The 27,429-nt window shown below is 40.1% G+C and overlaps 2 protein-coding genes and 1 long non-coding RNA gene across 5 annotated transcripts in view; 2 read left to right on the forward strand and 1 right to left on the reverse strand.

Annotated features, from left to right (window-relative positions):
- LOC105380668 overlaps window positions 1–27,224 on the forward strand; it is a 154,383-nt gene extending 127,159 nt beyond the window's left edge. The window contains exons 6-18 of the mRNA XM_048629413.1: window positions 311–489; window positions 3,451–3,590; window positions 4,323–4,459; window positions 7,543–7,728; window positions 10,127–10,267; window positions 14,377–14,509; window positions 15,037–15,237; window positions 15,792–15,960; window positions 22,619–22,826; window positions 23,082–23,273; window positions 24,370–24,535; window positions 25,151–25,266; window positions 25,672–27,224. Of these exons, the coding sequence (XP_048485370.1) occupies window positions 311–489; window positions 3,451–3,590; window positions 4,323–4,459; window positions 7,543–7,728; window positions 10,127–10,267; window positions 14,377–14,509; window positions 15,037–15,237; window positions 15,792–15,960; window positions 22,619–22,826; window positions 23,082–23,273; window positions 24,370–24,535; window positions 25,151–25,266; window positions 25,672–26,178 (2,475 nt within the window). The 3' untranslated portion in view covers window positions 26,179–27,224. The remainder of the gene's footprint in view (window positions 1–310; window positions 490–3,450; window positions 3,591–4,322; window positions 4,460–7,542; window positions 7,729–10,126; window positions 10,268–14,376; window positions 14,510–15,036; window positions 15,238–15,791; window positions 15,961–22,618; window positions 22,827–23,081; window positions 23,274–24,369; window positions 24,536–25,150; window positions 25,267–25,671) is intronic.
- On the forward strand, window positions 4,588–7,136 carry LOC105380628 (cilia- and flagella-associated protein 157). Of its 3 annotated transcripts, none has more exons than XM_038113519.2 (2): window positions 4,588–6,614; window positions 6,753–7,136. In XM_038113519.2, exons 1-2 carry the CDS (start codon window positions 4,715–4,717, stop codon window positions 6,938–6,940), a joined length of 2,088 nt encoding a protein of 695 aa, XP_037969447.2. In that variant the 5' UTR covers window positions 4,588–4,714; the 3' UTR covers window positions 6,941–7,136. The 3 variants fall into 3 exon arrangements, with proteins under 3 accessions (XP_037969447.2, XP_048485363.1, XP_011548521.3); XM_048629406.1 differs by having other exon boundaries at window positions 4,591–6,718; window positions 6,857–7,135; XM_011550219.3 differs by having other exon boundaries at window positions 4,595–7,134.
- On the reverse strand, window positions 16,615–18,491 carry LOC125490380. Its single transcript, XR_007267645.1, has 2 exons — window positions 17,912–18,491; window positions 16,615–17,575 (listed from the first exon to the last, which is right to left on the reverse strand). It is a non-coding gene; the product is annotated as an uncharacterized LOC125490380 (long non-coding RNA).
- Window positions 27,225–27,429: the final 205 nt, after the last annotated feature.

The following is a 27,429-nucleotide window of genomic DNA, read 5'->3' on the forward strand; positions in this document are numbered from 1 at the left end:
GCACACGGCTTTTATAATGAGTAGCTTCTGCTTTAGCCATAAGACTTTAATGGTGTCGCGGGCTATAGTATTAACCTCCGATAAAAAATAGGGTTGTTATAAGTTGAACGTATCTGTGTGTATCAGTCTGAGGTAGCGGAGCTTTCAAACTGCTGAACCGATTATCGGTTTGTTTTTATTGGCTCATAGGTAATGTTACTCTGAGTGTTCTTAGCAGCCGTTCAAAAGTTATGCGACTTGAAGTGTTGAATGTCAGGGGTTTTTAACGTTGGTTACGTAATTATTAATAATCTGTGTTTCTCCTCCTTAGGCGGACTGGTCCGAGCAGTTCGTGCTGAACGTGCACGGCGGGTCGGTGCTGCCGTGCGGCGGCGGCGCGCGCGTTCTGTTCCAGTACCCCGCGTGCTCGCTGGAGGGCGCTGACCGCGTGCGCGTGTTCGGACGCGACGGGGCACGGATGAAGTATGTGGCGGAGCGACGGGTGCAGAGGTTAGTGGAGATAGTTACATACTTGCTTATCGTATCGACGACAATCTAACAAAGTTGCTACATGCTTGATTCATACACTGTTTTGACGGGATATTCTTCCTATCGTGTTGGCGATACTGCCAAGTTGCTAAATGGTACGTGCCCAAATTTGATACGGGCCCAGTAGCCAGCAGTATTAGTATACTGCTGCGTCTGTGGAAGTGTAGGGACAGGCGGGAGTGCTGTTCCAGTACCCCGCGTGCTCGCTAGAGGGCGCTGATCGCGTACGAGTGTTCGGACGCGACGGCAGCAGGATGAAGTATGTGGCGGAGCGGCGGGTGCAGAGGTTAGTTCATACACTGTATTGACGGGATGTTCTTCTTCTTATTGTAAGCGATACCGTCAAGTTGCTAAATAGACATCATCATTGGCCACAGCATCTATTGTAGATGGTAGTTGCAGCACTCGTATGTTTATGGGTTGCCACATCGCCGTTGGTGGCTGTATAACCCTATAGCGGCACGGCGCCAGAATTGATACGGGCCCAGTGGCCAGCAGTATCAGTATACTGCTGCGTCTGTGGAAGTGTAGGGGCAGGCGCGCGTGCTGTTCCAGTACCCCGCGTGCTCGCTAGAGGGCGCCGACCGCGTGCACGTGTTCGGACGCGACGGGAGCAGGATGAAGTATGTGGCGGAGAGGCGGGTGCAGAGGTTAGTGGAGATAGATATACTTGTAGAATATTATGTACAGAAACATTATGTTAGTAAGTATAGTAAGCTGTAAGAGGTGAGTCAGTCAGTCAAACTCTTATACATCCCTTTCGGCTTACTGTAACACTTTGCAACCCACTGTATAGATCGATAGACTATTCGTAAAAGAATATTATATGAATTCAAATCGAGTGCAAATACACAAAGATAAATACAGACATTTCACAAATAATTTAAACTATGAATTGGGTGAAAGTTGAAACAGATACTAAAAATACCCAGCATCAGTCAAACAATAAATATAGCGCATCATAAAAAGTGACACAAATTAAAATATCTCGCTACACGCTCGTAAAAACAGCATTTATCAATAAAACTGCCTGAGGATAAAACACAAATAAACTTTTTTTTAATCCTCGTTTATTTTCATCGAAAAATACCGGTATAAAATCAACATAAAATATTTGTTTTATAAATGACTACGTATAGGTTTGTGAAAATCGGCTCTTTTATTTAAACTGTCATAAAATTGAAATGGATTTTGAATAACCCCGCCATTTGCATTTCATGCAAAGGATCTTTAATTAAAAGAGGATGGGCAAAAATATATGGGAGCTGGGACCACCCTCCAATAGCAGTAAGACTAACGTCGTTGGATAGGTCTTGTCAATAGGAATAACTTTTGCTTTGACAGCTTTGTTGTCACAGTTGTCCGTTCAGAGATATATGACTTATAAGTTCCGATACTCGTCAGTTCATCTTACTGCTATTGGAGGCTGGACCACCCTCCAATAGCAGTAAGACTAGCGTCGTTGGATAGGTCTTGTCAAAAGGAATAACTTTTGCTTTGACAGCTTTGTTTCCACAGTTGTCCGTTCAGAGATATATGACTTATAAGTTCCGATACTCGTCAGTTCATCTTATTTGCTATTGGAGGCTGGACCACCCTCCAATAGCAGTAAGCCTAACGTCGTTGGATAGGTCTTGTCAATAGGAATAACTTTTGCTTTGACAGCTTTGTTATCACAGTTGTCCGTTCAGAGATATATGACTAATATAAGTTCCGATACTCGTCAGTTCATCTTACTGCTATTGGAGGCTGGACCACCCTCCAATAGCAGTAAGACTAACGTCGTTGGACAGGTCTTGTCAATAGGAATAACTTTTGCTTTGACAGCTTTGTTGTCACAGTGGTCCGTTCAGAGATATATGACTTCTAAGCTCCGATACTCGTCAGTTCATCTTACTGCTATTGGAGGCAGAATACACCTCCACCGCTGCCCTTTTTGTTTTTTATCGTCAGTTATTGTTATCCAATATGCCCAGATCTCGTCTGATAGTGTAGATAGTGTAATTATAATAATAAATAATTAAAGAATCACCAGTGCTATTATTTTTCTTCCCAAGAAAATATTTAATTAACCCCCTATCGGAACTTATATGTCATATATCTCTGAACGGACGACTGTGACAACAAAGCTGTCAAAGCAAAAGTCATTCCTATTGACAAGACCTATCCAACGACGTTAGTCTTACTGCTATTGGAGGGTGGTCAGGCCTCCAATAGCAGTAAGATGAACTGACGAGTATCGGAACTTATAAGTCATATATCTCTGAACGGACAACTGTGACAACAAAGCTGTCATAGCAAAAGTTATTCCTATTGACAAGACCTATCCAACGATGTTAGTCTTAATGCTATTGGAGGGTGGTCCCAATCTGCCCATTGTCATTTGTGTAATTTGTGGAAATGTGTATCCTCTAATTGGTGTCGCTACCTATGTACGAGTATGTTACAGGCATCCCGTGAATTAAAGTCATGGAATCCCAATTCAGACACTGCAATTTGAATAATATTATGATTATCATCGAATTCATCACCCATTACCCATTCACCAACAATAAATAAAAGCTATAATTTACCTACCTACATTAATGAATGTGGAAAAAAAGAGGTGTCTAGAGGAATTAAACAAAAAAATATGAAAATAACTGTTACATACTTACACGATGTCTGAAAGAGCTGTTGATCCTGAATCCTGAGCATTATTAAATCAGTGCAGTTGAGGAGCCCGATTGGTTGGGTCCAGCTTCCTTATTCCAAAGTCTCACCTTCACCTTACCCGTATCCTTCTTCATCCTCATTACTAACCAGCCAGTATGCCCCCTCAAAGACTAGCTCACATCACATCCTAATTTCTAACCAGCCAGTATTGCCCACAGAGGGCAGCACACTTCTATTCCTCATTCCTAACCAGCCAGTACTCCACAGAGGGCAGCACACGGCGTCCTTCGACTGCCGGCTGTTCAGCGAGCGCTACCCGGAGTATTGCTTCGTGTACGTGTCGCAGGCGGTCACCGGCGCCGTGGCTGATGTCCGGATGGACTGCCTGCCCACGCTGCCGCTATCAGGTTAGTGGGATTGAGGGACCATTGATTGGTGGAAACTTTATGTTATTGGCAGTGTGAAGTAAAGTTGCACGAGGGATGAATGAGACAGGTTATACTTACTTACTTACTTATTCCCAATCTCCGCTGGGGAGCAAAGGGCCGAAGTGAAGCGCCGCCATTCTTTACGATCTTGGGCCAGCTCAGAGACAGGTTATACATAGAACTTAAATGTATTTATAAGCATAAAGCTGAGATATTACATAAATTCTGATATCTATACCTTTGTGATCTTATTTAGTGTACTCACGTGCAATGAAAAAGTTCCACCTGCCATATGCCATTGCCGTTCCATTTGTAACTGGGACTTTTTCATTTCTCGTGACTTGTCAGTGTATTTCGTATAAAATACTGTCTATTATTACTGGGTGGCGGTCGAATGGCGTAGTGGTTAGTGACCCTGACTGCTGTGCCGAAGGTCCCGGGTTCGATTCCCGGCTGGGGCAGATATTTGATAAAGACAGATATTTGTACTCGGGTCTTGGGTGTTGATATTTATATTTAGTATCTATCTATCTATGTATTTGTGTAGATATATCAGCTGTCCGACACCCATAACACAGGTTCTGCCTAGCTTGGGGTCGGATGGCCGTGTGTGAGGTGTCCCCACATATTTATTTATTCCACATATTTACTTAGTATTACCACTGTTACATACCTAATAAATATTGTACCTCGTATTCCGTCTCCAAGCAGAAGGCGGCGCGGGGGGGTGGGGCGAGTGGTCGCCGTGGTCCCCGTGCCCCTCGCCGGACCACTGCAGCACCCGGACCAGGAGCCGCCACCGGTTCTGCGACTCGCCCCCGCCGGCCTACGGCGCCAAGTATTGCGAGGTGAGTGGTGGGAACCTCGGTATAATAACGGCCGATCGATTATGAAGGCGAGAAGCCGTTGCTATTCTGTGGAGGTAGATACTTTTCGTTAGTAACTAAGGTAACCACATGGTAACTGATTGCATAGCAACTGTTGCTAGGTAACAAATAAATCAATACTACTTGTCAACTCGTGAACATCAACACTGTGAACTAAAATCAAGTTTATAATTTTGTGTTTATCGAGAATTTTCCTATTTATTAACTTATTTAACAATGCCACCAAAAAAGGACAAGAAAGATAAGAAAAAGGCTGGAAAACAAGAAGATGATAAACCTGGGGCAACGTTTACAGAAGTAGAGAAGACTTTCCTTGAACTTCAAATAGCTGAATTGAATCGTAAAATAGCCAGACTTCGAACTTCTGTGGATGAATATGAATTAAAGAACGAAGAACTACAAAAAGCTTACGATAAGTTAGATGAAGATCGTGCGGATATAATAGCATTCTTGAAAAAACAACTTAATCTTAAAAATGAAGAAAATGTTGAGTTGAAAGAGAAAGTCAAGGGTCTGGAACAGAACAGAGATTTAGAAAATTCGGGTTTCAAAGAAACAGTTGCTGAACTTGAGAAGAATTTTACCATCATGAAGGACCAACTTACATCTGAAAACAAATTGTTAGCAGGGAAATTAAATACACTTGAAGAGTTCAGAGCAATGAGAGATGACTTGATGAAAAAGTTTGAGAAACAGGAACAAGATTTTCAAGATCAAGAAATGAAATATAAAAGAATTATATACGACGCCGAAAAGAAGTTTGTTATTGGAAAAGATAAATTAAAAAAAGAAATGGAGGCGCGGTTGTTGCAATTAGCTCAAGATTTTCAAGATGCAACTGAGTTGCGCATTGCTGCTTCTACACACAGAGTTATAAGGGAAAATATTGCTATTAACAATGAATTAGATAATATGCTATCAACACAAGAAAAAATTTCTGAACTTAATGAAAAATATAAGGAAAGTGAGAGAATATCCCGCGCCGCCAAAGAGCTAGCAGAAGAAGAAAGAGACACAGCTATCAATAAAAATATCGTTCAGTTAAAAGTTATTGATAAACTTACGAAAGCTTTTCAAGATATGAAAAAAGAACAAGCATTGCTTGAGAAGAAAAACTTTGATTTTGATGTTCTACAAACAAAACTAGAAAGACTCACAAAAGAAAATAGTGATTTATCCCTACAAGTTCGTATTTTAGAACAACATCTTCATTCAAAATTAAACGATCAAAATAATGTTGATGCGAAAACTAATAAACTAATCGATGAAAGCAGCAACCTCAAGAAAATTTTAATGGAAGCTGCAACCGCTGTTCAAGCCGCACTAAAACTAGACAACTGGGCCAAAATTGACCCAAGTAGAGAAATAATGGATAGACAACTACTCTTGTCCAAGCTTCTTCAGATTGTTACACAATATCGAGATATTCAACCGACAGCATCTCTTGAGACATTAGCATCGTTCGGACAAATATACGAAGAAGGTGATTTGGGTTTTATTCCAAAAGTCGCATCCGATCGAAAGACAAGTAAAGCATCCAAACTCATAACAGATGGTACAAGTTTATCGAAAGAATCATTTTCCGAGAAAAAAAGTGTATCTTCAGTAATGTCAAGTGAATCTAATATAACCTTGAAAACAATACCAAGCATTCAAATAATTCCAGAAATATCTAAAGATACAATAACTGTAAAAGATAGCATTGAGTCTTTGGTAGCGACGCCGAAATCTGATGACAGTTCAGTGGATAAGGACCTTGCTCCCAGTAGGAGAGATATTTCAAAATTGCTCGAAGCTAGCAAAATTGAGCTACAAAAATCGTTAATGAAAGATTTGGAACAGTCTAAAGCAACATTACTTGAAGAAGACAAATCTAAGTCTAGGTCAGTATTGTTTGAAGAAAAACAAAAATCAGGTGAAATAGGTGAAGAAAAAGAAGATGAAACCAGTATTAAAACAACCAGAGAATCGAAACGATCCAGTATTCACAAAGAAAGCATGAGTAAAAAAAGCGTAAGAGATGGTCATGAAAGTAGAGGAGGAAGTGTTGAATTAGATACTAAAATAGAAAGTGTCAAAGGAGTTCATGAATCTGAAAAGGAAGAATCAAAGGAAGGTACCGCTGCCAAACTTGAAGAAGATGTAGATGACATTGAAAAACCTCAGGAGGATGAGCTAAAAAAGGCTTCCTCTAAGTCAGTTGAAAAAACATCACCAACCATAGAAACATCAGAAAAGGAAGAATCAAAGGAAGGTACCGCTGCCAAACTTGAAGAAGATGTAGATGACATTGAAAAACCTCAGGAGGATGAGCTAAGAAAGGCTTCCTCTAAGTCAGTTGAAAAAACATCACCAAACATAGAAACATCAGAACCTGAAACTGTAAAAGCTCTTGAAACAAAGAAGTCTGACGAAAAAGTTTCAGAAAATCCAGATATCTAAAATTTAATTTTGATTGGGTATCATATTGAAATAATAATTATTATGTTGTCTCGTATGATAATTTTAACGTTGTATTTTGAGTGAAACTGTGTGAGTGATCTAAATTAATTCTATTAGGTATTTATTTTCATTTGTGGTGTGAGATTTCCTATATTGAAATAAAGTACATTATTCTATTTATAATTGTGTTTTTATTAGGTTTTCCTCCTCAATTTCATCCTTTAAAATACCTCACATCCAATAATGAATCATTTATTGCAAAAGTTTTACACAGGTGTTAAAGACATAAAATTAAGAATTTTATGGACCCTGCCAGATACAACAAATGAAAACTAAATTAACTATAAACAAAAGCTTAACATTTCCTTTGGTAGTTCCCATCATCATTATGTATAAACTCTTCAATTAAGAATTCAGACACAATATAAATGACTGTATTATGGTAAGGAGCCATATAACGACTTCAAGACCCTGGTAGAGAATGCTACTAGCATTAAGTTCGTCTTTGTACAATGTTTTTTATGTGCAATAAAGAATTTATAATAATAATAAGAAAAAAACGGGTGCAAGAAAAACTAGATAACCCCTTTCTCTCTCCCTAGGGCCAAGCCGTCGAGCTAGCGGCATGCGAGTGCGCGTCACGTCCGTGGGCGGGCGACGCGGTGGGCGTGGTGGCGGAGGTGGGCGCGCGCTGCCGCTGCGGCTGCGTGCTGCACCTCGCGCCGGCTGCTCGGCTGCTGGCCGGGTCCGCTCGGGCGTGCGCGGCGCGGTCGTTCTGGCTGTTGCAGGTGAGTGAAAGAAAGAAAAGGTGATACAGGTGCTTTGATACATGGTTAAGCATCAACTCCGTTGGTTGCGCCTGTCTCGCTCCAACTAAATGCCCCACTTTGTAAACAAAGAAGAGTAAGAGGACCGCAGCATTGCATTACATAGGTATAGAATTTATTAGGAGTTAAAAAATACTTTGATTTACTCATACTCACCTATACTAATTTTAAGCGTTAAATTTAAATAATATTATAAGTACTCATTTTTGTGACCACGACATGTAGTCGACGCCACGCTAATTACAACACTAATATGTGTTCTAATTAATCTCTAGCAACGCACTAAACAAGAACCATTATAATTTACAGTTCACAACAAGCAAGCGTTTATTACAAGTTTTAATGATGTTGTGATGGCTCGCGTACACTATCAAACTATGCGGCACAGGTAGCGGAAACTGCCACAACCTAGCGACATGTTACGGTCAAATGTTATTGGCAAGTTTGGGAAATGTTTAAGTGCATTTTGAGTTTACAATTGATTTTACGTAAACGACGGTACTAACTTGGGTAACAAGGGACAAAAATGGGTTGAGAATGCTACCTACTAGCATTAAGATCGCCTCTGTATTATACATATATTTTATGTAAATAAAGAATTGTATATATTTATAATAAGAATTAGAAAAAATAATCGTTCACGATTATTTCACCTGTGAGTATTGTGAGTATTTCACCTGAAAAGTGCCTGCTAATTTCCTAAAGCTTTCAAAACGCACACACAATAAACAATTTCGTCTGAATTCTCATCAAAACCTTCAAACGGAACAGCGAGCACGCTCGAACACAGTCAGCAGTTAGTGCATTCTTCACGACCGAGGCTGTGGGGGTCACTTTATATTATGTATTAAACGTGCCGATTGCTCTCTCGTTCGTTCGTTTTCCGTCAGTATAGAGTAACCCTCTTGGGCAGGTGACGGAGCAACTTGGGACAACTACAGAAGTTTGCCTTTTCATTATCATTCTCTACAGATTTATTCCCGCTTGTCGGCTCTCTTTTGCGCTCGACTTTTGCTGAATATTGCTTGAAAACAAAGGCGATTCATAATGCAACACTGGCTCATAGATTTTCGTTTACAAAACTGGCTTGGTAGGCGGGCGTATGAAAACTATCAGCGGACGTGAATTCAACTGAATAGCCTCTAATTATAACAAATTTTGTTCGTTACGGTTCAGTTCGCCTTTATGGCGTGGAAAGTTTTACCAATTATCCCTATAGGTATACCTACCTAGCTACACAATTACAGGTTATTAAATAGGAATAGTAAGCCGAAAGGGGGGTGAGTGGTGAACTCCGGGGTCATTGTAAAGAACTTTTGCTCCATGACTTTTGAAAATTCACAAATGCGCTGTAAATTCTATTCTACTTTTGCAACACTCTGTTTATGAAAGAATAGAAATTTCCCAGTACCCCGTGTGGGTTGACTGGCAGAAAATAAATTAAGAATTAAGCCCACCCTTTGTACTCTTATTTTGCAATATTTATGCAATCAATATTAAATAAAAATAGTAGGTATTTGAAACAAAATACGTTTATACTTCATTTGGTATAGAATACGAGACTGTGATAATTATGATAGTGAAAATTTAGCATTGTAGGTTCAAAATCATTACGAAATAAGTAATTGCTGTAACACAATATCACAATAATTGGCACGTTAATTAAATAAGATACTATTTCCTATAATTATTTGAAATTCACAGCGAAACAATTTACAATAAACATTGCTAAATGTTTATACCTGTAAAGAACGAGTATTTTGAGATGAAAATTAAATTTACAGTGGCAGGAAAAACGAAGGCGTTAAATAAATCTTGTATACAGTATACAGTATACATAGCCGAAGTAGGTGCATACAATATTTGAGGGAGGTTGTGCTTTGTAGTACAGACTTTCAGGTTACAGTTAGATTTTAGCAACCTGCTATTTCCGGGTAATTTCCATGTGTCCAATCTAACGTAATAATGAAGATATTCAAGATTTATTGTGATGGAACGTCTACATCAATCTCAATTTATGGCCGGAATGTGTCATAAATAGGTCCTCATTTATATTGTAGGGTGGTGTTACTGTTTTAGGTACTTGGCATTAGTTTACTTTCGACTCCGTGTTTTTCTATGTAACGTTTTGATGAAAACAATACAATTGACTTATTATATGAATGAAAATGCAAACACAACACACAGGGCAACACAACAACGTTCTCTAAGACTCAAAGGATTTGCTTATAATCTCCGCGCTTAGTAAGCGGGCTTCACGAACTTCTAATCCACAAGACCATTTGTTGGGGTTCCACAGGGGTGTGTTCTATGACCACCTCTTTTCATAATTAATCACGAACATGGTATTCTCCAACAGGCAGAAGAAGGTTTGGTGGTGCGTCTGCGGTTTGAGTCGGTGCGTCTGCCGTGCCCGGGGCAGGCGCTGCGGGCGCGGGACGGGGACTCGCTCGCCTCGCCGCTGCTCGCCTCCTGGGACGGACCTGACGGCAACGCTATTGTGAGTCATGGTGCCAGCCTTTTGAATATAACATTCTTAATGTCTTAGGGACTGCTGACAATCTAGGTGAGACAAAAAAAAAATCAATTAACGGTATTTTTTTTCTTTGATACGTGTAATGTAATATTTAATATATTTTGTTCATGTTTCCATATATTCCCTACTGCCATATTTTATTATGATGTATTAAAATATTGAATACCTATAGATTTTTCAAGGAATTTGCAATTCATATTCGTTCGATGTTAATATCCGCGCGGAAATGATTACGGCGTTTCCGGCTTCATCCGGAACATCGATAAAGTAATGTTATGTGCTTATTTATACATCATAATGTAAATAATAATATACCTTGGATATTATTGTAATTGAAATATTAATATTCAATACAATAAACACTGAAGAACCATATACATAATACTGAAATGTTGTTTTCTTTGTCTGCTACTTTTTTTTTTATTCCAGTCTTAAAAATACGCTATAATAAACAAAAAATTGCCCTTATCTTTTGAAACGTATTTTGAATTTCAAGTATCATATTTTTTAACATACAACAAGGCTTTTAACGAATTTTGAGCTTAACGAAGTATGAAACAAATATTTTTACCTTCATCACAAAATTCATAAATCTTGATTTAACATTTCAAACAAACTTTGTTCGGGTGAAATCTACCTCTATTTTTGCTTTATTTATTAAATACCTATTTTATAAAACACATCCTTTTGATTGATTTTTATCACAACGTATCATAACATAGTAGGTAGTGTTCCATTTACCAAATAATGTTGTTAATTCATTTCTTAACTTAAACATAATAATATATATGAAGATGCCTTTGTACAACTACTTATGGGGACAACATACTCGTAATGAGTAAGAGTCATAAAAGAAAGTGAAATTAAATGTCCAAAACCCAAACAATTTCAATTTTGATTCGCGCCGAGTAAAGAGCGCATTGTTGAAAGTTCTGAGATAAAACAACACTTGGAGAGACCTTTGTCTTGGTTCATTACTTTGACAAAGTTCTGTCTGTTTTCTGTCACTAAAGTTGGCCGTGTCCCTACACGAGCAAGTCTGCGCACTGGGAAACTACCAAGACGAGTATGAATACTTACTATCGTGTGTTTTGCAAAGTTACTGAAAAGCCTTTCCACTGCTTTCATATTTTATTAACTTTCTGAAACTCGTCAGGTATTCCGTTGCATTCTGTTAGTAAAGTGACATTTTATGTTACGGTAAAACATAAAACGTTCGCTTTTGTATTTACTCTACAAGTTATTTAATTTGTCCTCAGTTCAATGTCTTCAATTAACAATGTTAGCGGGACATAAAAGTTAGAATAGTTAGAGGCGCTGAAATCGTGAAATAACTTTGTAACGGCAGTAACAGTTGTGATACGAGTAAGATTTTAATAGCTTCAACAGTTGCGAATGTAAATAAATAAATAATAAATATGTGGGGACATCTCACACACGGCCATCCGACCCCAAGCTAGGCAGAACCTGTGTTATGGGTGTCGGACAGCTGATATATCTACACAAATACATAGATAGATAGATACTAAATATAAATATCAACACCCAAGACCCGAGAACAAATATCTGTATTTAAACAAATATCTGCCCCAGCCGGGAATCGAACCCGGGACCTTCGGCTCAGTAGTCAGGGTCACTAACCACTACGCCATTCGGCCGCAATGTGTAACTAAGTAAAGTAAGTTTATTGCAAACATAAAAAAGTATATAAAACGGATACTCTACCTGAATTCACTTGATAGGGAACTATTAGAACAATGTTGAGAAAATCAATAAAAATAACACCTGCCAGAACCTTACTTGCTGTTGGTAGTAAACTTACTAATAGGTAGGCACAAAAAATCACAGCATAGAATCCCTATCTGCCAAGCCAATACAATTCAACCTTGGCTCTTCTCTCACTTTACGTTTAGGTACGCAGAGCTTATCGGGCAGTATAAAAGAAAACCAGAACTGTGCGCCTTACTGTCTAAAGCACATTTTTATTTATTTTATTATTTTTATTTTATTTATTTGGTACACAAAACAGAATAAAATCATTACAAATTAAGAATATAAGCATTGAAGAACATAGATCTAGATTTCATTCCAAAGCATGCATACACATAATCATATTAATATAAGGAACATGCTACATAATTAATTTATCATAATATCTATCAAGTGTTCATAATTTCATTCAATAGGTACAAACAATTTTACATAATAATTTACAAACATATTTCAATAATTATAACTTACGATACAATTTAAATTTAATTAAAAATTTTAATCGATATAAAATTTAAAAATGTAATAATACTGACAATATTCTATTCTACTCTATTAAATTAAAAGTAATTTTGAAAAATAAATAATCAAATTGACAAAATTAAGGGTGCGTTGCACCATTTAACTTTAACTATTACAAACGTCACATCGTCTGTCAAAGCATTGGTTAAGCGAAAAATTGGTTGCACCATTCAACTATGGTTAAAATGACGTCATAACTTTAACGATAACCATAACCACCCAATGTTGGCCGGTTACTGCTTTTGTTAAAGTCAGGTAGCTGTCAAACGCATTGTATAACCTCAAAGTAACAGTATTACGTACAAATATTAATATTAAATAATTCTTATCATGTCGCTTCTACGTGAAATAGAGCTTGAAACAAGTTCCTCAGAAATTGAGATTGAGGTGGAGTAAGTACGGAACTTACGAAATATTAAGAGAAAGGTGTACTTTCAGAGAGCTGATAGATTCGCAACTTGGGATGAGAACTCGTTCTTGGATAGGTTCCAGGTCTCAAAAATGTGGCTCGAGTGTTGGCTTTAAAACTAGAACCTTTCTTACTGCCTCCAACGACGAAGTAAGTACCAATGCACCTATTATTATGTTGTAGGTGTAATGATCATCTTCACCACCAAATAAGCGTCCATTTCTAGCCATGGGCTCTTCCAAGGAGCGAAACAACACTGTGCCCTCGGCCTTCCTTATCCTGCCACTACCAGCTACCGGCCGGCTGCCGGTCCAGCGCAGCAATCTAATATCAAAGTAACCTACGTAACTCTTTAATTGAATAACCTTGTTTTCAGAAATTTCGCAATCACTCAAATACAGCAATTTATCAATGAAAATAAGAACAGAACTAAGAAGAGTGCAGCCCATTATAGTGGCTACGCCATAGCTGCATAATACATATATTATGTAACAAAATGAGAGACCCTGTACCACCAGCTAGGTTTTTTTTTATGATGATTCATCATCTGATGAAGAGGAACCTGTCTATGCAGTTAGCAGGAATGTTAATAAAAATAAAATATTTCAATAGATTACATCGTTAGTTTTAATTTTGTTTAATTTCAACTTTATCATCATCAGCCAATAATCATCCACTGCTGGACATAGGCCTCTCCCAAGGAGCGCCACAACACTCGGTCCTCGGCCTTCCTCATCCAATCACTACCCGCCACCCGCCTAAGGTCATCAGTCCAGCGGGCAGGAGGGCGTCCCACGCTGCGTTTACCTCCTTGTTTCAACTTGTTAAGAATTAATTAATAATAAACCTGAGTCTACTTTGTCGCGGGTTTTATTGATGATAATCTTTTGGTCAATATTTGGAGGAATAACAGACTTAGGCCCTATGACATGTTGACTTTGAGTGCTTTGACAGAGAATGACGGCTACAATGTACTCTGTGACGGCTTCAGTCCGACAGCTAGATTTGGTATTGCCCTACATAAAAACGTTTCCCACAATAACTTTGGGGATAATTATGTCTCAAACGATTAGCAACCCTAATAACATTAACAATGACGAACGAAGTGATGGTGCAACGCGTTGCAGTAAAATGTTAACTGTAACGACTCTGTCATTGCTAAGTTTAACCTTAACTATTACGATAACCGGGATGTTGATGCAACCCACCCTAAATTTATAATGGCGTGCTATTTTGAAAGACATGTTGAGCTGTTGCCTTTTTAACGCCCCTTTTGTAATTCTTTGTTTCTTATTGTATTGTTTCCTGTATTTATTGTTGCAATCAATGTGTCTCGTAAATGTTCCTTCTATATCTCTATCGTTGTCCACAGACGGGCGAGGCGACTCGCTTGGAGGGCGGCGCGGTGGAGCTGGCGGGCGGGAGACACATCCTGGTGGAGCTTCGGTCCGCGGACACCAGCGACGCCTGCGCCGGCGGCTTCCTCGCACACGCTATGCAGATGGGTAAGAGAGAGGGAGAGAGAGAGAGAGAGAGGGAGAGAGACACATCCTGGTGGAGCAGCGGTCCGCTGACACCAGCGACGCCGTGCCGCCGGCTTTCTCGCACACGCTATGCAGATGGGTAAGAGAGAGAGAGAGAGACATCCTGTTGGAGCTGCGGTCCGCCGACACCAGCGACGCCTGCGCCGGCGGCTTCCTCGCACACGCCATGCAGATGGGTAAGAGAGAGAGAGATAGTAGAAGCTTTATCCTATTATCGAAGTTGACCCGAATTCAATGAAGTAGGTAGTCTTTATCCCTCCGGCATAGTGAGTCAGATTAATAATTTTGTACTGTACTAACAAAATTAGATGTACCTAATACAAATAAAATTTGTTCATCAACTAATAAGTTTCGTTGGAATTTATTACTATTACATTTATTATTATTAAAATTGGAATAAGTGAATCATGTACGTACATCAGGGTCCTCCTGTTATTATAGCTGTAACCTTAATCATATATTATAACCTAAGTATCCTGTCCCCCCAGAACCAATCCGCAACGCGTCCGAAGCGTGGGCCTCAGTCTCTGCCTCAAGCTGGTGGGTGGAGGGCGGCGGAGCGCGCGCGGCGGCGCTGGCGCTGGCCGGGGGCGCGGCGCTGGCGGCCGTGGCGCTGGCGTTGCACTCGGCGCATCGGACTAGGGCCTACCAGCGGGCGGCGGATAAGGAGTCGCTGACTGATAGTGATGGTGAGTTGGGAGAGTAACAGGGGTACGTAAACTGCTTGACATCTAAGCCTGACCTCTTGCTACGTGCCACAACACTCCGGGTTTCCTCACCCAGCCGCTATAGTGGCTTTGTCTGGTCCGATACAACTTTTATGTGTTCGTGACATATACCTACTGGAGAACTAATCTACTCAAATAGGTAGCTGAAATTTTATGAAAATAGGTCATGAGAAAGCAAAGTCTTGCCTGCGGTTACGTACGGCTATAAACTTGTTGCGTCGACGAGGCAAATCCATCATACTCCTAATCTAAGCTATCAGTCGAAAGCAGTATCGATATTGAAATGATAAGCAGAAATAAGCTGATTGAAACGAGCACATATTACCTAGTTGTGAACGAAACTTTTACGTATTTGCCCCGTAATTGTCCCAATAGGCCAATACATCTGTTTATCCTAACAATTAAATTATACATCCTGAGCCAAATTAACCTGACTCCTCTCAGAGTGAAAATGCTGACAGAGTGGGGTCACGTTTCTTTGGTCTTGACGTACCTAACAACACCCCTATCCACAGCCTGTTCTCTCTCGTTGGAGCTGGGAGCCGCCACAGCGGGGTCGCGCAGCACGCTGCTGTCAGAGGTGGCGGGGGGTGCGGGGGGCGCGGGGGGCGCGCTGCGGCGGCTGCTGCCCGCGCGCCGGCACACGCGGTTGAGGGACGAGGGGGGCGGGGGCGACGGGCAGAGGTGAGTGGAGGAGGGTTTCTGATGAGTGCGTGTTTGAAGTGAGTCAATGCTAGTTAAGTAGAGCCAATTAATCGGCCCCTTTTAGACTAATTCTAACCTTGCAATGCCTTAAATGGTAATTCAGTGAAAAAAATATACTTAATTATTTTCGTGACTATTATGAGTTATTCAATTAGATATGTAAGAAAATAACCTTGAAGATTCAAGGTGTTTTCATTTACATTTTCCTTCTTATTCGCCGCTGTTTCTATCTTTTTTTAAAAAATCTTTAGAACCATCGAGATATTTTATTTTACTTTAAATTTAATTTAACTATTCTCTTATATTTTAAGCTTCACTGTAAGCCCTCAATTTCATTGCTTGAATAGGATGATGATGACATCATCAAAGCTCACAGCGGGGGGTTTTATTTGCTAACGAACTCTTCACAGAGCGTGTGCAATTCATCAGGCGCGATTGTTTAAGCTAAAGTGAGTTTCGTAATGTGTAGGGGCTCTTCAAGGTTACATATATCATATATTATATCATATATACGTTAGAAAACAGTAAATATAATTTAAGCGTCATGGTAGATAAGATGACTCTACCAATAAGAAACAGTAAGTCAATGCTTTCATTTCCCAATACATGACGAGGGAAACTCAGGTGGATCCTAATAGATTTGTAATGTAGCAGTTCAGCTGGAGCGGGTCTGGACCACCGGGGAGCGACCCCTGGGTGAATCGACCTCTCTGGCCTCCCCCGAGAGTAGGGGTTGGATGCTATATTAAATATGTACTTACCCTAATGACTACTGGTTTCCTAGTGCTTAGGGCTGGTACTGAATGTCTCTCGAATGGTGTATACCGGGAAGCGGTCCTAGGCTAGCTCAAGTCGGTGCCGGGCCTCTGAAGGAGTCTCCGGTCACCCTGGGGGATTATAATATGACCGTGAAGCGGTCCTAGCTATTCTATCCTTATTCCTGAGGCCCCTGGAGGGAAATAACCTCGGTAGGTGTACGGGATGGAAATGAATAACACGGATTACAATATACAACAATAAGGCGGGACTGGCTCCGCTTTATTTACAATAATAACTTATATGTCTAGTACTTACAGCTTGTAACTATATATTCACCACACAAATGCACAAATAAGGATATCTATTAAGTATCTAACTATTTAAACAGGGCCCTGAAGGGGCAAACGCGGATTTATAGCAAATAGTAGGAAAGGATAAAGGGTACAGGATCTTGGGCTAATAATTGCAGCCGCGCCGCGCTCGAAGCCTCAGTCACAACGAGGGGGTAACCAAGCTGCGCCTATCGAGACCAGATCGTCGCGACGCAGGCTATAGATACATAAATACAATAAGGGTGAGTGGGAAGGAAGCACGGGATGGGAGCTGATCAGACGCCGGAGCTGGAGTTGACGAATGGTGCCGGAGCGGCGGTCTTGCGGTGCTTTATAGGTGCGGCGGCCGTGCCGTCCCGCTTCCCCTCTGGTCACCCGGAGTGGTCTGTGCGGTGCCCCACCCCGCGGCGTTCTTGTTGTTGGCTCGGAGATGCGGGTAGGTGTGTTGACCGTTGTTGTAACGACTTCGTTACATTCTCCCCCCTCAACGGTAGAATTTTTACCTGATAAAAATTCACAAGATCTGTATACATATTGTCAAAGGGGATTATGCGGTCAAACGGTTATTTTTACGGGATTATTTGTGCATTCGGTATTATATCTTTATGCTATTATTACAAGTTACATTATTTCGGTATGCAGTATGCATTATTATTTACTTTAGCAAAAAGAAAAACAAGATTATAAGGTAAATAGTACATGAGCATTTCATCTTTGCTTAGTGCAGGCAAATTCGGACGGAAACGGTGTATTCGGTATTCTTTTCTATACAAAAGATTGTGAATATTTTGTTTTTATGAGCATGAGCAAGGATAAAATGCGTGGTTGGTTTTACTTACATTGTAGGCTATGTACAACTTATTGTGTACTCGGTATACATTTTCCTTCTTATATAATATAGTTTCGGTTATTTACTGATGCAATTTACTAAGTTCTTTACATTGCAAATCAATTAAAAGTTAAAATTTATACGGCGCATGTGCCCTTGCGCTGCTGAAATTTACTCGGTTTGACACCTGACAATGAATTAACAACTAAAATTCTAACCTATGTACGTTCACAGAGTAACGTATTGGGCTGCGTTCAAAAATGTTACAATCCTTATTCTAAGTCTGAGCAAAATTTTTACCTGTGACTTGAATGTAAAAAGGTGGTTGTTATACGTTTAACATATCTGTGTGTCTATTATTTACTTATATTATATTATACTACGGACGGACGGTATTAAATGTGTGCATTTGCGTTTACATTTTTATCTATTTCTATATTTTTAATACAGATTGTGGTTTTTCGGTTGTACATCTATAATTAATTAAATTACTAATTATACACAGTTAATAAGATTTATACGGTACGGTACGGAATGACTAGGTCATAAATATATAAATGTTTTAACTTTTTACGGTTATTTATCTTCGATCTTCATTATTGATGATTGAGGGTAGGTTTGGAATAATCGGTTCGTTCGGCATCGCATGAGTACCGCGGCTAGGCACATCTGGCGATGGGTGATGACGTCGTCGGTAGGTAACTTATTGCTTCGATTCGGTGGAATTTGGTTGCGGCGAGTTTGATGACGATGATTTTAGTCGTTCTTTGTACTTTTTCATATGATGAAGAACATCTTTGTACATCCCGGGCCAGTAGTATGTTTCGGCAATACTTTTTAATAATTTTGTGGTGCTTAGGTATCTTGTTTTTGCTTGTCCATTATGGTGTTGTTCGATAATCGACCTTCTTTTCATTGTCGGAACGCATATTTTCCATTGGGATTGTGCGTCTATCTTGACCCCGTACCTTGGAATTACAATTTGTTTATGGAGTGAGCCGTTTTTAATTGTAAATGTTGGGTCATTTTCAGGTGAATTTTGGGTTTCGATCATTTTTCTCTCGAACCATTCTTTTCGTTCCTGGATTGAAGCTGTGTCGGGATATCTTGGTGGATGTTGTTGACTAGGTATTTTCTTGTGCTTGCGGGATTTCGACTTACTTGGGCCGTTGATTTTATTATTTTTCGGTGGTGTTGGTTCTTGTGCGACGACTTGAGGTTTCTGTTGGTTAGTTTCCTGGACTTCTTCTTTCGGTGTATTTTCGGTGTTGTTTTCCCAGACTATTGTGGCTCCTGCTTTTCTAAGGAGATCTATACCTATGATGATTAGGTTTGGCGGTGAATAAGGTGGTAGCACGAAGAATTCGTGTTTTATTTTTCTCTGCCGTATCTCGATTTCTGGTTCTATTCTGAGCTTCACGTCCATGACTCTGCCATCTGCGACGGTTACTCGCATATCTGTGACTTTTTCTTTATCGGCGTTTGTCGAGTTATCTTCATAGATATTTCTACTGATGTATGATCTGGTGGAGCCTGTATCAACTAGTGCTCGGTACGTGATTCCCCCTATTTTCACGTCTTCGAAGATTCGGTATTCTGGTCGGTTTTCTTCGGCGGTTATGTTCGTGTCTCCGAACTTGGTTTCTCTTCTGCAGCAGTTGCGCGTTAGTCTCCCGGGGACTCCGCATTGGCTACAGAACAGTACTTGCCTGCCCCGGCATTCCTTGTGTGAGTGGCCTGCTCTGCCGCAGTTCCAACAGCACGTGGTCTTGTCGTATTTTTCGTGTATTTTACGCGGTTCTGGTGATCTTTCTGGATAGGTTTTCGGTGTCTGGCGGTGTCGGTCTGGTTGGTTGTTCCACTGTTGAGATGAGGATTCTTCTGTGATCTGTTCGTACTCGGCTGCCTGTCTAATTAATTCCCCGAGGCTGGTGAAGTCTTGCTTCTTGATGTAGTACTTGTAACTCGCGTTCATGTTCTCGTATATTCTTTCTTCTTTTTCTGTTTTGGTCATTTTCCCATATCTTCTCATCAGGGTTTGTATGTCGGTCAGGTAATCGACGAAAGATTCACGGTGGTGTTGTTTGCGTGCGATGATCATCTCGAGCAGGTTCTTCTCGTATCCCGCCGGGTAGTAGAATAGTTTGAAGTCTTTTAGGAAGTCTTCCCACTTGTCCCAGGTGTCGGAATTGTTTCTATACCATAATAACGGTTTTCCTCTCAGCACTTTCGGTAGTACCTGGAGTAATCGGTCCTGCGGAACGTCACCTGATGACGTCAGTTCATCCAAACGCTCGATGAACTCAACCGGGTCGCATGCGGTGTCGAACGATATATTCCATTCCCTCACGATGGACGACAGGTTCAGCTGGCTCGTGGTTTTGGTCTGGTCTTCGGATGTCATCTCGAAGGTCTCCTCCTCTTCTTCTCTGGTGTGGTCGGCTAGCTGTTTTCTTAGTTTGTCTACGGTTAAGTTTACGGTCGGTAGCTTCCTTTCCTTGCTCTCCCTTATTAATTCCTCTTTACTAAGGTTATAAATCCAAGAAGTTGGCATTTGATTTTATACAGGTATATTTATCTATTATAAAACGGGGCCAGTTTGTAATCGGTTACGAAAAATTTAATAAAAATGACCAACAAAAATTTTTGTTCTTTACTTTTGAATTGTAATTTTTGTTAAACGGGGTCGGTCGGTCGGTTGTCGGTCTATTTTTAGAATGATTGCGGGTAGGTAGTTAAATTGAACGGTAACTCGGTCGGTTCGTTATTTCTATTGATTTACGTGTTATTACGGGGGGCTAAATAATATTAAATAGTGATGAAAATAAGTGGATTTTAAGTTGGGCGCCAATGTAATGTAGCAGTTCAGCTGGAGCGGGTCTGGACCACCGGGGAGCGACCCCTGGGTGAATCGACCTCTCTGGCCTCCCCCGAGAGTAGGGGTTGGATGCTATATTAAATATGTACTTACCCTAATGACTACTGGTTTCCTAGTGCTTAGGGCTGGTACTGAATGTCTCTCGAATGGTGTATACCGGGAAGCGGTCCTAGGCTAGCTCAAGTCGGTGCCGGGCCTCTGAAGGAGTCTCCGGTCACCCTGGGGGATTATAATATGACCGTGAAGCGGTCCTAGCTATTCTATCCTTATTCCTGAGGCCCCTGGAGGGAAATAACCTCGGTAGGTGTACGGGATGGAAATGAATAACACGGATTACAATATACAACAATTAGGCGGGACTGGCTCCGCTTTATTTACAATAATAACTTATATGTCTAGTACTTACAGCTTGTAACTATATATTCACCACACAAATGCACAAATAAGGATATCTATTAAGTCTCTAACTATTTAAACAGGGCCCTGAAGGGGCAAACGCGGATTTATAGCAAATAGTAGGAAAGGATAAAGGGTACAGGATCTTGGGCTAATAATTGCAGCCGCGCCGCGCTCGAAGCCTCAGTCACAACGAGGGGGTAACCAAGCTGCGCCTATCGAGACCAGATCGTCGCGACGCAGGCTATAGATACATAAATACAATAAGGGTGAGTGGGAAGGAAGCACGGGATGGGAGCTGATCAGACGCCGGAGCTGGAGTTGACGAATGGTGCCGGAGCGGCGGTCTTGCGGTGCTTTATAGGTGCGGCGGCCGTGCCGTCCCGCTTCCCCTCTGGTCACCCGGAGTGGTCTGTGCGGTGCCCCACCCCGCGGCGTTCTTGTTGTTGGCTCGGAGATGCGGGTAGGTGTGTTGACCGTTGTTGTAACGACTTCGTTACAGATTTATGAAATTTTGATGAAGAAAACTTGATGGCCGAGTTACAGTTTGCAGGCATCATTTACATACGCCCATAGCCCGCTCCATACTGCGATGAGGAATATGCTAAGTTGGAGATTACGTTAGTGAAGTAACGAAGTTGCAGCGCACCATTCTACAAACTTATGCATATTTTATGACGCTTTTGTTGTTTTCCGGCGAGTTAGATAGCGTGAAGATAGTGTAGGTAGGGTTCTTTATGGTAAACTGTTGTATTTTGATACTTTGTTTATCGTATTTTTATGGCAAATTCAATTATTTCACAAACATTTTCATTGTCTTACAAGTATCGTTATGGTTTTGTTGACTGAATTTCACATTATAATCGTCCAATGTTAAAAAATACAAAAGTATGAATGTATGAGCGATAAAAAAGATGAAAAAGTCTACTTTGTACCTACTGGCATTCGTTTACCTGTACGTGATACAAGGAAGGGTCTGCGATAACTCCACAGTAATTACCTCCTCAACATCGTATGATGTGCTTCAGTGCGAGTTCAGAAGAGTTCTAGAAATAATTGGAGTTATTTCCATTGTTTTTCTTCCCTTTGTTTTAATCTGCCCCGCGGCATTTGATCGTTTCGCTTCCGTACCCTCCGTTTCATTCCTTCGATTTTACTCCATTTTTTATTTTTAATCTCTTTATTTTTCTTTATAGGTAGGTATAACTGTGGTTGTGTATGAATCCTGTCCCGTTTATTGGCTGGTTAATTAAGTTTTGTAATGGATAATAATAGTTCTTTGATTTTGAAGAAGAACGATAAAAAATACCAGTATCTGTTATAAACAAAAGTTTCAGAATTACACACTAAAAACAAAAAGGTGGTCTTCTGTTTTATATGCAATGAATGTGAAGCAGTAGTAATTCAGGTCAAATATAAATGTTTGCCTATTTCTGGTACCAGGGACGCAGAAGACGACGAAGCTACATCGGAGCTCGACAACGAAGACGAGGACTGTGCCAGCGCCGCGAGCCACAACAGTGGGGCGAGCCAGGCGACCGTGACCCCTGAACGGGTCTCGGCCAGCAGCGCGCCGGCCGGGCAGCAGGCCACGCCTTCGCCGCTCAGAAGATCGCATACTATTAGCACTGCCTCTGTGGTTATAGAACAGGTAAATAATCAATTTTTATTTCTATGGTATTAAGTCCCTGATTTATTAATGAACCGTATCACTATCACAAATCCTGTATCTAACAATGCTACCGAAACTGGATAATGTGTTGATGGTTTTCAACCCTTGTAACAACCCCCCAGTTTTAAAGGAGGCCCATGCGTGAACTATTTACGGGCTTTGTGTATGTTGTTTATAACTCTCTTAACAGTGTCTATTTTTAGAACCTTACCGTAAATGATATGTTTCCTACAGGTCCGATCACCTCCCCAAAGCTCAATCAAGAGCGAGACTCAATCAACAACAGCGGATCTGAGCACCAGCATCAGCAGTGTGAGCGAGAGGGAAGGCGACAGCTGCAGTGAGAAGGACAGGGACAGCCTGTGGGAGAAGGAGCGCTGTCAAAGTCGAGCTTCTTCTTCCACATCTGCTGCCACTTTGACGAACGTGAGTGGTATTGTAGTGGCCATTTCTGTTTTAAGTTACCTCTATAACATAGGTGTATTTTTGAGGTGTTCTAATCTTTGGCAAGGAAATATAGTACAGGGTGGGCCAGTAAAAAGTTTAAATTTAAAAAATTCACAGAAAAAAAACTATAAGAAATACCTATTTCAATTTTTTTTTTTATATAAAAGAAGTCGGTTTTTTTTTAAATAATAATATTGTTCATATGACCACCGTCGCGACTTCGGCATTCTTCCAAACGAGAATGGAAATTTTGTTGCATAGAGACCTCGGTATTGCCATAGGAAGCGTTACGAGTGTTTCTGTCCCCTAAACTATAGGTATTTGAGGTTACAATTCGATAACGTGGTTCCAGCAAGACGAAATCACTTGTTACACGTCAAATGAGTCCATGGCGGTAGTTCAAGAAATTTTCCCGGAAAAGCTGATTTTACGGAGAGGCGATATCCTGGCCACCCAGGAGCTCTGACCTGTCCTAGTAGTTATTTTTTCTATGGGGATACCTGAAGCACCGTGTGTACATCCATAAACCAAAGCACTGCGCGAATTAAAAGCAAAGATTAGGGAAGAGATGGTGGCAATACCAACAATATGCAAAAGAGTATTGACAAATTTCCATTCTCGTTTGGAAGAATGCTGAAGTCGGGACGGTGGTCATATGAAGACAATTATTATTTTTTTTTAAATCCGGACTTCTGATGTTATATTTTTTTTTGTAAATTTTTTAAATTTAAACTTTTCGCTGGCCCACCCTGTACAATCACGTTGGGGTCACCAATAATTTTATAGTTGTAGATAGTTCATTCAAATTCAAATTACTTTCAAATGAATAGAGTCACTTCCATGTATGTACCTATATCTTTTCTCAACATGTATACTAACTTACTCCGCTGGCTTAGCGACCCCAAGTGGATCTCGGCCTCCGCCATTAAAGCGCGCCAATCTTCTCTATTCTGTGCCAATTCTGATCAGTCGGACACCTTCTGGGCGTCACCCGGTGTAGCGTCCGAGATACCGCTGGAATTACCCTGTATACTCACGACACTTCTTCAACACCCAGCCTAATCTTTCCCCCCAGGGTTGGTACTCCCCGGCGCTGAGCGGCGTGGCGGCGGCGCGCGTCCGCGGGAATCCCAAGCACAGCAAGGAGTCGTCCAACCGCCGCCTGCTGCGGTCCGACCTCAGCCTCACCAGCCACCCGGAGATGGAGATAGACTACTACGACTATGAAGTCAATAATGCCGGTGAGACTTGTAGCTTTTCCCACAAATTTATAGAACGTATTGTTTACAACAAGGTTAAAATTTACTTTGATACACACAAGATTCGACTCTTTACGTCAGTGAAAATGATGAAATTCTTATATCTCAACGTCAATTTTAACCCTATTGTAAAGTGTCAAAAAAACTATGAATTGGGAGTTTGTATCTAGATGGTATATTAGTGCTTTGGTAGAAATAATCACCTGCTGCGCTCCGACCTCAGCCTCTCCAGCCACCCAGAGATGGAGATAGACTACTAGGACTATGAAGTCAATAATGCCGGTCAGATTTACAGCTTTTGTATTTAGATGATCTCTTGGTGTCTTAGTAGGAGCAATAATAATAATTGGTGCTATATCTATTGCTGCACGGTATCGATGATATTATTTTGTTAATGATTGTGAAACGTTACCGGATTTCTGCGTTTAATAGTGCCATCATTTTTCAAAAGTTTTTATCAATAGTTATCATCATCAGTTTCAATGAATCCTAATTAGACATAATGCTCAAGGTGTAGAATTCCATCTCGTCATTGTCAGTAAGGTCCTTTAGGCTTTAAAACAAATACATTTACCTTAATTTATTTTTTTTGTTCAGGTTCAGCCCCGGGATCATACCTGGGCATGGATCCTGCGTTCCTGGTGTGGATCCCTCCAATTGAAGACGGTGACATCATCAGGGAGATCGACGAAACACAGGTTCCCATTTACGAGGTATGTACTGATACTTAACTGCGTTTATCGGAGAAGCAAAATTATTACTTAAATTAACATAATGAAAATATACAGGGTGTTGCAAAAAGGGTATACTAAGCCGAAACCAGCATGTGCAGCATGTTATATCTAAGCCCGAAACTGAAATCAGAATTTCAAAATTCGCGAAAAAAAAATCTTTTTCATAGAAACTTGGTTGGTCACGTGACTTTTTACTATGGAGAATGTATTTTTTTTTCGCGAATTTTGAAATTCTGATTCTAGATTCGGGCTTAGATATAACATGCTGCACATGTAGGTTTCGGCTTAATATGCCCTTTTTGCAACACCCTGTAGAAGAAGTAGATTTATGAAGGAATACGAAATTATGTAACATTTAATATTGTTAATTCTACATTGTTCTAGGAAATCGTGCCTAAGGAACTTCACCCGGACCCTGGCAGCAACACCGAGTCACCAGAGGAACGACCATCCTCCAGCACGCTGAAGAGAAACCTCGACAACCGCTCCGAGAAATCCAACGGTTCCGTGAAGTCGACCCGCAAGGTCGTTGACCGAACCAACATCATCCACCCACTCAACTTCAGCATCACCGACCTGCAACACTCACCCAAACTGAGAAGGAATAAAAAAAAAAAAGATAATGATATCCCCATGAAAGACCTCACTCTGACCAGGTCCCCAGTTAAAATTCACACTAAAAGAGACCGAAGTGAGGTTGATAATAATGCAACGCTCAAAAGAGTGAATGACAATGCGAGAGAAACTAGAGATGACACCCTTAAGAGAACATCAGATCTCTCCGACATCAAGTTTGCGGATGATTCAGAATCGTCGAATGATATCAAATTTGCCGATGATGATACACCAGATAGTAATAAAATGATTGATAAATTCGATGTCAGAGTTTAAAGTGAAGTTGATATAGTGCCAACATCGTACTTTGAATAATAAATAAGATACCAAAATCTTATACTAACATAAAATAAATATTTTAAACCTTCATTTCTCTTCGTGTATCTTAAAAGTATATTGTTCTCATGATTGTTTCCTCACTGTAGGACATAAGGACCAAAATACGTGTATAAATTTCATATCACTCCACAAACATACTCACTAGCACATACATTTAAAATTTCATGTTCTAAAATAAATTAGAAATAGATTTTATTCCATAGTAACTAAATGAAACATTAGTATTTGTAACGATTAGCTAATGCTAATGTAGTAGATATAAATTCGGAAGACTCTGAACGTATACTAGTCAGTTTGGCTATTGGCATATTGTCACATAATTTTGCCATCGATTTATTCAATTAATTACAATTTATTATTTTAATTAGAATGCTCATTAAAATGAACTCTATAATTTAATGTAAATACAACAATAATACCACATAATACTTAGATTGTAAGCTTTTCCAATGCAGATTTTTGTTGATATGCAATGTTTGCTGAAATTATGTTAGTATTATCATGAGACTGATCCTTAGGGCAGTGCAATACGATCCTATTCTATTTATTCAGAGGTTTGGAGAATCGACCTAAAAATATTCATTGACGTGTTAACTTTTTAAAAAACTAAGTAGGTACCTCTACTACTGTTAAAATATAAATTATAAATCATAAAAAAATACTACCGCAAAGCACTACAACACTTTGTGAGAACCAGTCGGGTACTTATTAAAATTATTTCGTATAATTGAATTTATGGATTATTGCACCGGGATCTCTATGTTTGGGATAATTATCTAGTCATTTATTACCAAAGCATTTATTATTTACTAAACAAGATCGCTCTGTTTTGTAATAGTAATTAAATTAGGTGTATTATTTTTAATGCAGTATTTATAAGAATGAAAAATTTTGCAATACCTTCTAGTGTTAAGCGATGTTGTTTCTAATGTTATTTTGGTTTGTAAACGGCGTCAATAAAACGTTTTTGTTTTGTATTTTAATGGTTATTTCATTTCACAATATTTAAATGTCCTGCAGCCAAACACTGTCTATTCACCCCGAGCCCCAAACTAGGTATACTATCAGCATATCAGTAAATAAGCGCCCTGATGCTATACGTGGCTGTTATCTGTAACCCCCTTCTGATTTCCAAGCGCCACAACACTTGGTACTCAGCCTTTCTTATCCATCCATTACCTGAGAATA

This window comes from Plutella xylostella, chromosome 23, assembly GCF_932276165.1.
Source record: "Plutella xylostella chromosome 23, ilPluXylo3.1, whole genome shotgun sequence".
NCBI lineage: Eukaryota > Metazoa > Arthropoda > Insecta > Lepidoptera > Plutellidae > Plutella > Plutella xylostella.

Bases quoted from the DNA above. Each gene is read 5' to 3' on its own strand.
- LOC105380628 (XM_011550219.3), top strand. From the start codon at position 4,715: ATGCCACCAAAAAAGGACAAGAAAGATAAGAAAAAGGCTGGAAAACAA.